The sequence below is a fragment of the Equus caballus genome, chromosome 16 (assembly GCF_041296265.1).
Source record: "Equus caballus isolate H_3958 breed thoroughbred chromosome 16, TB-T2T, whole genome shotgun sequence".
Lineage (NCBI taxonomy): Eukaryota > Metazoa > Chordata > Mammalia > Perissodactyla > Equidae > Equus > Equus caballus.
In genome coordinates this window covers 16,651,275-16,663,311 of record NC_091699.1, presented here as the reverse complement: position 1 = coordinate 16,663,311, position 12,037 = coordinate 16,651,275, and the positions used below count along the sequence as shown (strand labels likewise).

Below are 12,037 nucleotides of genomic sequence, written 5' to 3'. Positions count from 1 at the left end.
GTTTATCTATTTGTTTTTCTTCTTCTTTTTTTTTTGGTGAGGAAGATTGGCCCTGAGCGAATATCTGTTGCCAATCTTCCTCTTTTTGCTTGAGGAAGATTGTCACTGAGCTAACATCTGTGCCAATCTTCCTCTACTTTGTATGCGGACGCCGCCACAGCATGGCTTGATGAATGCTCTGTAGGGCCATACCCAGTATCCGAATCTGTAAACCCCGGACTGCCAAAGTGGAGCATGCAAACTTAACCTCTTATACCACCGGCCAGGCCCCATATGTATTTTTTCTTTTGTTGCCTGTGCTTTTGGTGTCCTGTCTAAGAAGGCTTTGACTTATGCAAAGTTATGAAGACTTAACTGTGTTTTCTTCTAAGAGATCTACAGTTTTAGCTGTTACATTTAGGCTTCGATCTGTTTAAGTTAACTTTTGTATATGGTGTGAGGTGAGGGTTCAATCTCATTCTTTTGATGTGGATATCCAATTGTCTCAGCACCATTTGTTGAAAAAAATCATTCTTCCCCTCATTTATGTCTTGACACCCTTGTCAAAAATCAATAAATCAACAGACGGCATGAAACCTTTTCTGACCCTCCCAACTGAACCTGACCTTTCCCGTTTTATCAGTCAGGGTAGGCTAGGCTATACTGTAGTAACGGGTGCTTCCAAAATCTCAGCGGCCACAACCACAAATGTTTGCTTCTCACTCATGCTAAGTGTGTAGCATGGGCCTGCTCCATGCGGTCTTCACTCAGCCCAAGCTGGTGGAGTAGCCTCTATCTGGGACAGTGCCAGTCCTGTGGCAGAGGGAAAATAAGACACGCTCTGGGATGGCTCTTAAAGTTTCTGCTCAGAAGTGACACACGTCACTCCCATTCTCACTTCACTGGCCAAAACAAGTCATGAGGCCAAACCTCATGTCCGTGGGGGAAGACAATTAATCCTCCAATAGGACGGGGCACTGCAAAGAGGGAAAAATGGTTATTTAGGGGAATAGTAATACAATTTTTAACACTTCCTCCCTATCCCCTGCATGACTTGAGACCCAGTTCTCCTGGTTTTCCTCTGACCCCTCCTTACCCCTCAGGTTTCCTTGCCTATTCCTTTCATCTTGGCATTCCCCAGTGTTGTGACCTTGGCTCTCCTCTCTTCATATTCTACATACTTCCTGGGGGAACCTCATCCACTTCCATGGTGTCTTTAACTCTCATCTGTTAGTTGCCAACTCTCATAGTTACATTTCCAGCTCCAGACGTATGTAGCCAACTCCTCCTGCACATCTCGCACAGACATTCCAAACCCAGCATGTCCAGACCTGAATTTATCACCGTCTTCATGCCACCCCCAAATATGCTCCTCCTCCTGCCCAACTTGGAAATAGCATGCCATCCTCCCAGTCGCCTCAGCCAGAACCTTGGCTCCACCTTCTCCATATTCAACCAACAAGTTGTTGCGTGTCTACTTCCTAAACATTTTTGAATCTGTCCCTTTTGGTCCATTCTCAATGATTCTGCCCTGAAACGCCATTCTCTCTCAGAAGGTCACAGTCTTACCCATTCTGAACTATTCTCCACGTGACAGCCATAATGATTTTTATAAAACACAAATCCAGTTTTGCCACTCTCCAGCCCCTAAATCCCTTGCTGGTTTCTCCATTGCTCTGGGGATAATGATTAATATACCAAAAAGCCTTATATTAATACAAGGCATATTAATATACCAAAAAGCCTTTCACTATCTGGTCTCAGTCATCTCTTCAGCCTCACTTCTGTGCGGTATCTGCCTGGAATTTTATTCATCTTGAGCTAACTTTATCTCCCCAAACGCACCGTGACCTCTTCATTCAGGGCTTCTGAACAAGCATTCGCCTGTCTGGGATACTCTTCCTTCTCCTCTGGGTAACTCCTACTTGTTCTTAAAGTCACAGGCTGGGCGTCACTTGCTCCTTCCCTTCACGCTGGATGAACACTGAGTGATGGAGAGATAGTTCAGCTAAGAGGTTAAGAGGGAGGCTCTGGAACCTGATGGCCCAGTTTTGAATCCTGGCTGTCATCTACTGGCTGTGAAACAGTATGCAAACAATTACTTCTCTGTGTCTCCATTTCCTCAGGCATAAAACAGGGAATAAGAAGAGTCCCTATTAGACAGGGCTGTGCTGAGCATTAGATGAATAAATACATGGAAAGTGTTCAGAACGGTGCCTGGCACACTGTAAGGGCTTAACCAATATTTGCCATCCCTTTTATGTTTCTCCATAGTACCCTATAGTTACCCCTATAATTAAGCATTTATCAGAGAAATATAATTCCCAATTTACTTACCTCACTACTTTTCCACACTGAAAGATCTTTACAGTCCGGACAATGTCTTATTCATTATTGGTGCTCCAGTTCCTGACATGTAGTAAGCGTTTATGAAATATTTGTTAAATGACGAAATCAATGAATGAATGAACTTCTCTTCACGGCACTGATCACTTCTCATCTCGTATTATGATATATTACGATAAGTCAGTCGTCCTTACTTGATGTACGGAAGCTTGATATATGGCCGGATCACAGCAGAGTCATCTTGGACTGTCTCTTCTCCCTCCAACCCAACACTGCTTAAGCACATTTTACTTTTGGCAGACACTGAATGAACACCAGTTGAATTAAATTCTCCTCTCTGAGAGCCTTTAGCCTTTACTTTTCCTGCTTTTCCACCTGCCATATCCTCTGATCTACTTCTTTACCGGACCCATTGAAACCTGGAATTCCAGGGGAAGATTTTCTTGTATCTGTTATGGTAAGTCAGTTACTCAAGATGGGGCGGAGGACAGAGAAACTTAAGTTAGAGTTAGGAGTTATATTTAGGTGGGGTGTCCTGTAATTTTCGAAAAGAATAGTGAGCCCAGCAGTTTGGTTCCTCCTGATCCCATCAACGCCACTGAAACTCTAGGCCCTGTTCTAATTGACCTATATGCTGGGTGGGTAGAACAGCAGGCTGAAGTGGAAGGGGAATTAAGTAGGAAGTAAGAGATGCAGGTTTTAGTCCAGGCTGTCAACAAATATATGTGACCTTGGCCATCACGACCTGTCTGGGACTTACTTATCCCACCCGTAAAGTGAGGGAGTTTAAATGTTTAAAGTGAGGGTCTCTAAATTTCCCATCCATTCCAACATATCATGCATCATCTCTCTAGATGATTCTAGGAAGGAATTTTCTATTGCTCCACTTGATCTCAGAAGAAATAGAAAAAACAGAAATGGTATAAAAGAAACTACACCAGGTGTCTGTAGCCCTCTGACCAGTGATGGCTGAAAACAATCAGAGGAGAGATCATCTGGATAAACTTGGAGAGAATTATCCACATCTTGCAGGCAAGGCCCACAGTGGGGTGTGATACTGGAGAACAAAGGGACTTTTGAGACAGACACACCTGAATTTGAATCCAAGTTTTGCCAGGTACGAGCTTTGGGGCTGTAGGCCTGTCATTTAACCTATTTAACCCTGAGTTTGCCTGGTTGTAAAAAAGTGGGCATCGTATCTACGTCGTAGAAGTAGGGTAAGGATTAAGTGAAGCAGTTTACCTATCACACCTGGTGTTCACAGGCCTTCAATAAATGTTAGGTCATTCCTCCCGTTCTACTCACTCCTTCACTGGTTGAAAGGATTTCACAGATGCTGGCCTGTGCCGGTGAAACTGTACTCCTTTGCTCCTCACCACAAGCTGGAATTTGGGGAGTGGACGTTTCTGTGGGTTAGACTAGCTCAGCGACTTCCTGGTAGGACGAGTGCCAGGCTGATGAGCATCTTCTCTTAGTCAAACACAGTGTGTCTGATAAGATTCAGTCCTCCGCTCCTTCCTGTTCACTGAGGGTGTTTTGGTAGTTCGGTGGCCACCAGCTCTGGGTGAACCGGAGGGCAGCGAGGGGCCAGGCTCAGGTGCGAGACACGGGGCCACACAGTAGCTCAAAGGAGCAAGAACCCACAGCTCAGCTGGAGCTGCAGGCCAGGTCGTGGCCGTGGCGCCTCAGCCAGCCCAGGGAGCCACAGGGTTACCTCCTGCGGCCAAGGAGGCCTGCGCATGAGACAGAGGATCAGTCTCACTGCGCACACGGCTGTTTTGATGCTTGGCTGGGGGTCTCCTGGGCTCTGACACACGCCATGGGCAGAGGCGGCCTCCAGTGCTGGGCTGTCTTGCACTTGAGGTCTTGCCTTTCTTTCTCTAGTCTCCCAAAGACTGCTTGTACTGGAGCAGAGGGAGCAAACTCAACCATCCACTCCTCCACGTGGGGCCCAAGGTCCCTGGCTGACTTGCAATCTGCTCATGAGTCTTTAGTCAGTAAACCCAAAGCTTTTTCCAAGATCTCCTGGCTAACAAAGGGGATGTTATGGCCGGAAGCCACAGCTGACAATCTGCAGAGATCTTTTTTGGGACAAGCTTTTCATGGGACAGCTGTGAATTCTGCAAGTGTTTTAAGGAATTAAAACAGAAATCAGAATGATTTCTTTATTTAGGCTTTATTTAGTCCATGGTTATTTTTACAATATGGTGAGCAAAAGATTCTCAAGACAGGTATCAGTCAAATGGAAGTAACATCAACAGTAACAGCTACCGTTTGCTGAGCACCTCCTGTGTGCTCCGTGTGAAACAGCATAGTGGTTAAGAGCACTGAGGCTGGATTCAGACTTCCAAACGCGTGGGTTTGAACTTGGCTCCACCACTTAACTAGCTCTGCGACTTTGGGCAAATTACTTAACCTCTCTGGGCCTCAGTGTCCTCATTTGTAGAGGCAGCAAAATAATAGTGCCTACCTTATAGCATTGCTGTGAGGATAACCGAGTTAACACAAGAACATTCCTCAGAATAGTAAGCAGTTTCTTTTTTTTTTTTTTAAAGATTTTTTTTTCCTTTTTCTCCCCAAAGCCCCCTGGTACATAGTCATATATTCTTCGTTGTGGGTCCTTCTAGTTGTGGCATGTGGGACGCTGCCTCAGCGTGGTTTGATGAGCAGTGCCATGTCCGTGCCCAGGATTCGAACCAACGAAACACTGGGCCGCCTGCAGCGGAGCGCACGAACTTAACCACTCGGCCACGGGGCCAGCCCCTAGTAAGCACTTTCTAATTCTCATTATTCAACATGCAAAACTTGGAACCATGTTCAACAGTAAAAGCTAACGAAAGACCAGAGCAATCCAGTAAAGACAGGACCACTGAGGACACAGCTCCTTCAGGAACGACCATTTGGGTCACCTCCTCAGATAAGGGACACTCACCAGCTGAAGTGCAGGCTGAGGACAACAGAAACATGGAATGGGTAATGGAAGAAACATGCTTGAAGGATCTACTGTGGGAGCACGACCAGCTTAGAAAAGTGAGGCAGTTGTATTTCCTTCCTTGCTTGATAATGTGTATGTGCACACACACACACACTCACACACACACTCACTCCCTGACGGGCACATATGTATTTTTAACCCTCTTCGTTCTCCTGTCATTTTCTACAAGGAGAGTCTGTGGTTAGCATTACAGGTTGGTGTCTAGGTTGAATGGTAGCTAGGTGAGACTGTGATTACAAGAGGAATGAGCATCACCCAGAGATGGACATAATGCTCTTTCCTACCAGAAAGTGAGAGCATTTTCTCTGGTACAAGACAGCCTCATTGCACTGGGTGGCTACCGCAGGAATTTATGTATGGATTGGAGGGCAGGTGCGGGTGCTCGGGCACCGAGGGAGTGGACATGGCGGTTGTCTACCGCTGGGCCTTGGCCGCACCCACTCTGAGCACTCTCGGCACTCCACTCTGAGCTGCTGGGGGCAGGTGTCTGCAAGCTACACTTCCCGGGCTGTCTGAGCAGGTGACTTTCTATTACATTTTGCCAGTTAGACACAGTGGTGGGAGATCAGAGGGTGGGAGAAGAGAGAAGTCCCTGGGTTTGACCCCAACAGCAGCAGCAATTTGTGGTCCCCAAGGGGCATCTGGGCAGTGGTGGCACCTCTTTGGCAGCTCCTACAGTGGCAGGTGCATGGGACCAATTATCTAACTCTGCATAGCAAGTCTCCCCAAAACTTGACTTCTCACAACAATAATCGTTTTCTTATTCCGCTTCAGAGGTCCGGGAATTGACTGGACTCAGCTAGGCAGTTCCGGCTGGGGGTCTCACACCTGGCTGCAGTCGGGCAGCGGCTAGAGCTGCAGTTGCGAGGGCTTGCGCACTCACTCGTCTGGCAGTTGATGCAGGCTGTCAGCTGGAACACTGACACTTGTCCTCTCCATGTGGCCTGGGCTTCCTCACAACACGGCAGCTGGCTTCCAAGAGCGAGTGTCTCAAAGAGAGCTAGGTGGAAGCTGTGTCACCTTTTGGACCTCACCTTGGAAGTCACAGAACATCTCGTTTGCTGCATTCTATCTGTTAGAAGTCAGTCAGCCCATAATCAAGGAAGAACTAGACTCCACTTACTGACGGGACGAGGGCCAAAGAATTTGTGGATACATTGTGAAACCACCACAGGCAGCATCTCCAGCAACACAGCAAGCAGGTCAGCTTGGAGATTCCAGCACAGGGACACTGCCGCTTCCTGACCTCTGGCAGTCACCCCTTCTTTCTCCTCCAGCTCACCTCTTTCAACAACTTTGTAACTAATTCCCTTCCTTAAATCCCCTCTCTTTGATATACCTAAGATGATTTCTGTTTTCCTGACTGCACACCGACTGATATGTGTGGGATTATCCCTGGCTATCCAAACTCACCATCTGAATTAAACAGCAAAGCGACTTGCAGAAACGTTAACTATTGTTATGTGCCAAGAACCATGGTAGGTGCTTTACCTATATTCTCTCATTTAATTCTCACACCAGCCCTGCCAGCTGTGTATGAGTATATCTACCTTATGGCACAGAGACTGAGGCCAGAAAGGTTAAATAACTTGCCCAAGGATACAGCTGGAAAGAGGTATGACTCCCAGGTACATTTATGTTTCCGGTCTTCTGGAATTTGAGAAGAGCTACTTTCTGCCAAAGAATTCAATTTTCCTCAGAGGAAGTGTCATCTCTCATCCTTATATACCTGTCTGATGAATCCCAACTTAGATGTCTTTATTCCAAGATGAATTGAGGAAAAGGAAGATAAGAACACATTAGGGGAAGTGGAACACAAAGACTGGGGTACTCAACACTTGTGAAACCCACAGCGTGTGTGGGAAAGGTACTAGACGGGAGTTTGCAGCCTGCGTTCAAGTCTCAGCTACGTTACTCACGTACGTTACGACCCGAGGCTGTCACTTCCTCTCCTGGGGCCTCAGGTGCCCTCATCTGATTGCCGGTCGGGGCCTCTCCACTAGTGCTGTGCAGAGGCTTTGGCTGAGGCTGCTGTGGGAACCTGGAGGGGTATCCTCATCTGGAACATGACCCTCACCTTCTGTGCTCTACTGAGTATCTACTTTGCAAGGTAGTTGGGGACATAAAAAGCTGTATCAGAGACAGGGGGCAGAAGTTAAAGTAAAATAAAGCCAGTTTATAGAAGGTCCTGAATAGGCTTACTGTGGACTGGATGTTGGTGTCCAGAATCCACATGCGGGAATTCTAGCCCCATTGTGACCGTACTGGGAGGCGGGCCTTTGGGAGGTAATCTGACCATGAGGGTGGAGCCCTCATGACTGGGATTAGTGCCCTGATAAGAAGAGACATGAGAGCTTGCTTTCGCCCTGCCCTCTCCACCACGTGAGGTCCGAGAACACAGCTCTCTGCAACCAGAAAGAGGCTGTCACCAGAACCCGGCCATCCTGGTCCCCTGATCACAGGTTCCAGGCTCCAGAACTGGGAGGAAGAAATTTCTGTCATTTATAAGCCAACTAGTGTGTGGTATTCTGTTACAGCAGCCCAAACTGACTAAGGCTGATGAGAAAATTTCATTTTATCCTATAGGCAGCGGCGAATCATTTCAGCTTCTTGAGGAAGAACTTGACACAAAGAAACAAAAAGATTTACAGAAGAAAATAGTACAAAAACAATGATACAAAATGATAGTGGCAACAATCATTTACTGAATGCTACTAGGCAGGGTCCTAGTACACAGGACACTTGGCTCACAGGGTCTTCACAACAGCCCAGGGAGGGTTGTAACATTATCCCCGTTGCACAGATGGTGAAACTGTTTAGAGAGGCTACATAACCTGCCCCAAATCACACAGCTAGTCAGCAGTGGAGCACAGATTCAACCTAGTTTGGTCATATCCTAAGCCTATGCTCTTTTCTCTACACCATGAGGCTTCTAATTTGGGTTGGAATGAACTGAACCCAAAGGTGGAAAAAGTAAGTAGAGAAATACTGTTCAAATTTACAGGAGAACCTAAGGGTCTGCACTAGAGCACTGGGCAGTGGAAACAGTGCGAGGTGACAAGACAACCTGAAGAAAAGAAAGACAAAGCCTGAGGTTGGACTGAAGGGACCAACGTGACTGGCGAGGTGGACAAGATGGCTGCCTCCCAGCAGCCCTTGCACCTCAATTTCCAGCCAGCAGTGCACTCCTTCCCTGCAGCCATGAGCTTGAGGGCAGGCTGACTCTTGGGTGCGGCAAGTGGCTCAGGCCTAAACTCATCAGCCTGGTTCCATCCTTCAGCCAGTTACTGGTGTGGGGACGGCCAAGTAACCCAGCGAGGGCCCATGAACCAGACAGAGGCTTGCTGTGGGCTGCTGGGAAGGTTTCTTGCTTTCCTAAAAGGGCTTCTCTATGTGTCCCCAAATGCAGATGGGGAAGCATACAGCCCTGGAAGTTATTGCCAGTGGTCTCAGAATTAAGATGGGTGTCAGCCTTGGTGTGATGTCAACACAGCAAGGGCCAGAGAAAGGAGAGATGGAGAGAAACTGGGTCCCGGATGATTCGGTTAACCTGCTGAATCAAACCAGCTCTGAAGCCCACCACACCTCTGACTTTTCAGCTCTTTGAGCTACTGAGCCCTTTGCTATCCAAGGCACTCTGCATGGGTTTTCTTTACCCAAACGTTCCTACCCGTTACAACAGGGAAAGCTCTGCAAGGGGTCTGCCACAGGCTCTTCACCCGAAAGTTGCTGCCACATGCCTTCATGGAGAACAAAGAGAAACGTGAAAAACCTAGATCCAGGAAGATGCTGATGAGACACTTGAGCTCCCACTGGAAAAGTCCAGTGAACAGGGGGGAGACTAGGCGGAGGAGCCAGACTCCCTGCCTGTAACCCCTGGGCTGCAGGTCTGTGAGTGTACGCACCGTTTCTTGGGGCTCTAACGCTCAAGTACAAAAAATGCAGACGACAGCTAACGTTCTTATGACAGCAGGACCCAGATGGTTTTGCACGGAAAGAGGATTCTTCTCCTCTCACAGTAAGTCCTCAAAGGTATCTGGGTCCCCCTGGAAAAATGTCACACACATACATTTAAAAAATCAAGTATGACACATACATACTTAAAAAATCAAGTATTATGCAAACCAAAGTAACTACAGATTCAAGCAATGGGTCAAAGTAACACTGTCCTGTCAAAAATGATCACTTTATTCATCTATACATAACATATATAAAAGCAACCAAAATCAGGACGTTTTCCTCAGCCATCCTTTCCACATTTTATGCAGTTTTAGTGAACTATAAATCACTGATTTCTTGATGCCTAAAAGAGAAAAGAAGAGACAGTGAGAACTGAGGCTTACTGAGCAGGTTCTCAGCTGGAGGTTCCGTGATGTTCGGACCAGAGACTTGTCTTTGGAGGGAGCAGTGACGGGCTGACCGAGGGTCCAGGAGACCCCGGGAGCCAAAGGTTATTAAAGGTCACCATGATCGACAGGAGGCGAAGAGATTCTGACTCAGGCATCTGTTGAAGCAGTGATATGGAGGCCAAAGGCACCCGAGCTTCTGGGGTGAGTGCATCTTTGACTTACGAGCAGAGTGGCAGCCTTTGAATTTAGCAGCTCTTTTAAAAAGGAGGAGAAAGGACGAACAAAGACAAGACTGTGGATGTGAGTGGGCATCCTCAGCCCCTTTCTAACTCCCAGTGCCCACAACCCAACCTCCCCCAGCTCAGTGCTTGTGTCACGGTGTACCCCGCTGATCTGCCCAGAAGGAATTTCGTTTCCATCACTTCCCATCTGGTAGCCTCCGAGTCCCCTTTGAGACTTCTTCTCCAGCAGTGCCTTCCCTGACGTCCCAGGTGATTCAGACCCTGCTCCTCCTTGTCACACAGCACCAGTGCTGACCTCTCACACAGCACGTACCACATGGTACGGCACCATCAGTTTACTCACCCGTCCCTCCTCCTGGACTGGGAGCTCCTTGGGGATAGGGACCTTGTCCTATTCGTCCCTGTATCCCCCTCACCTCGTACAGTACCCAGCACATAGTAGGTGTTTAGTAACCACTTCTGAAAAGATGGAAGATGCACCTCATTCAGGTATCTGACCTTCTAGCACCCTGCATCTACCTAATCACAAGTACCTGATGAAACCGGAGAAGAGGCTCTCTGGGGGCTTATGGAAGAAGTAAAAGGGGATAGAACAAATGGGGTGTCATTTGTCTGTGAGATCTAATAGGATCCTATTTGCAGATGGTAGCACGGCTCGACTTCCTTTGTGTTGAAGATGAAGTCATTTAGTCTGTGTTTCAGGGTGTGGTCCAAAGATGCAAACAGTGTTTTTCACCATGAGATACAAACTGTGGGCTGTGCTGCAAGTCTGAAATGCACACCCCTACTTTGTAGGCTCGGCTGACGAGGGAACAGGATTTGTTCTGGAGACTCCCAGCACTGCGGTTTGAGCGATCTCTTGAAAACACCTGGCCACATTACCTGCAAGCTGCCTAGTCTGCTTAGGGCTTTTTAAGAGGCTACTGCAGGCAGTGGCAGGTAAAAAGGCAGGGTACCAGTAAAATTATTAGCGAATACTTCTAGCAACTCTGGCCTGGCTTGTCTACTGACCGACTACTTGCAAACTGACATGGCCTAATTGAGAAACTCAGAGCTCCTTTCCCTGCCTCCACCCCTTTTAATTTTCTCCCTGGAGCAACCACTCTGGTAAACCTCAGCCACTTGAGCATTGAGACTGGAAACTTATTGCATAAGGTGCTTTTTAAAATTCTAGCCAGAAACAATCAAGACACTAAGCAGAATACAGGTAGTTGCACACAGTAAGTCCAACGCAGCAACCCCGGGGCACTGAGTCACAGCCAGAGAAAGATGCACTGACCACAAGTCCCAGCTCAACTTCAAAAACCTTACTCACATGCTCCTTGGAGCTTAACATTTAAGGTAAATACACAATGTACATCAGCGTCAGCATGTAGCCATTTTTGCTGCTAGTGGATAGAAACCTCTGTAATTAAAAACAGTCCCTCCCTTCAAAGGCTCTGCCAGAGAAATATTCTCAGAAAAACTGCAGCAGGGAATTGTGTTAGAAAGAGCACTGGAATAGGAATCAAGAGACCCGCATTCTAGTCCCAGCTGGGCCACAACCTTACAGTGGGACTCGCCCTCTCTGGGCCTCGATTTCCTCATCTGCGAAATGAGCGGGTTGGACTAGACCAGGGGTGCTCTAACGTGGGGCCCACAGGCAGGCTTTGATCCCCCTGAAATCAGTCTGTGAACTCCTGGAAACTGCAGGAGAGTCTGCCGAGCACGTGTACAGTGCACTTCTGTGCAGACGGCCCAGAGTTTGTCAGATTTTCACAGGGAGCAGGCATTTGCAAAAGGTTAAGAACAACAGATTAAAGTGAAGGATCTTTTCTGCCTTAATATTCTAATTCCAATAAAGGTGGAGGACAAACTTCGTGAACTTGGAGTAGGCAGAATTTTCTAAATAGGACACAAAAAGCTGCTAACCATAAAGGACAAAATTGATAAGGTGGACTAAGTAAAATTAAGAACTTCTTTTCACCAAAAGACACCATTAACAGAGTGAAATGACACCCCCAGAGTGGAAGACTTTGGCATTACATACATTCAACAAAAGACCTATATCCAGACTATATGGAGAATTCAGTTAGAAAAGGCAGATCACTCAACAGAAAAATGAGCAAAAGACTAGAATAGGCACT

At 47.3% G+C, this 12,037-nt stretch overlaps 1 protein-coding gene across 4 annotated transcripts in view; it reads right to left on the bottom strand.

Annotated features, from left to right (window-relative positions):
- Positions 1–9,487: 9,487 nt before the first annotated feature.
- The window catches only part of TAMM41 (TAM41 mitochondrial translocator assembly and maintenance homolog), a 46,708-nt gene continuing 44,158 nt past the window's right edge, over positions 9,488–12,037 (bottom strand). For all 4 annotated transcript variants that reach the window (XR_011426825.1, XM_003363033.5, XM_014731418.3 and 1 more), the window contains one exon: positions 9,488–9,623. Coding sequence is in view for 3 of the 4 variants with exons in the window: in XM_003363033.5 (XP_003363081.1) it covers positions 9,547–9,623 (77 nt within the window). In the remaining variant the exon portion in view is untranslated. The remainder of the gene's footprint in view (positions 9,624–12,037) is intronic.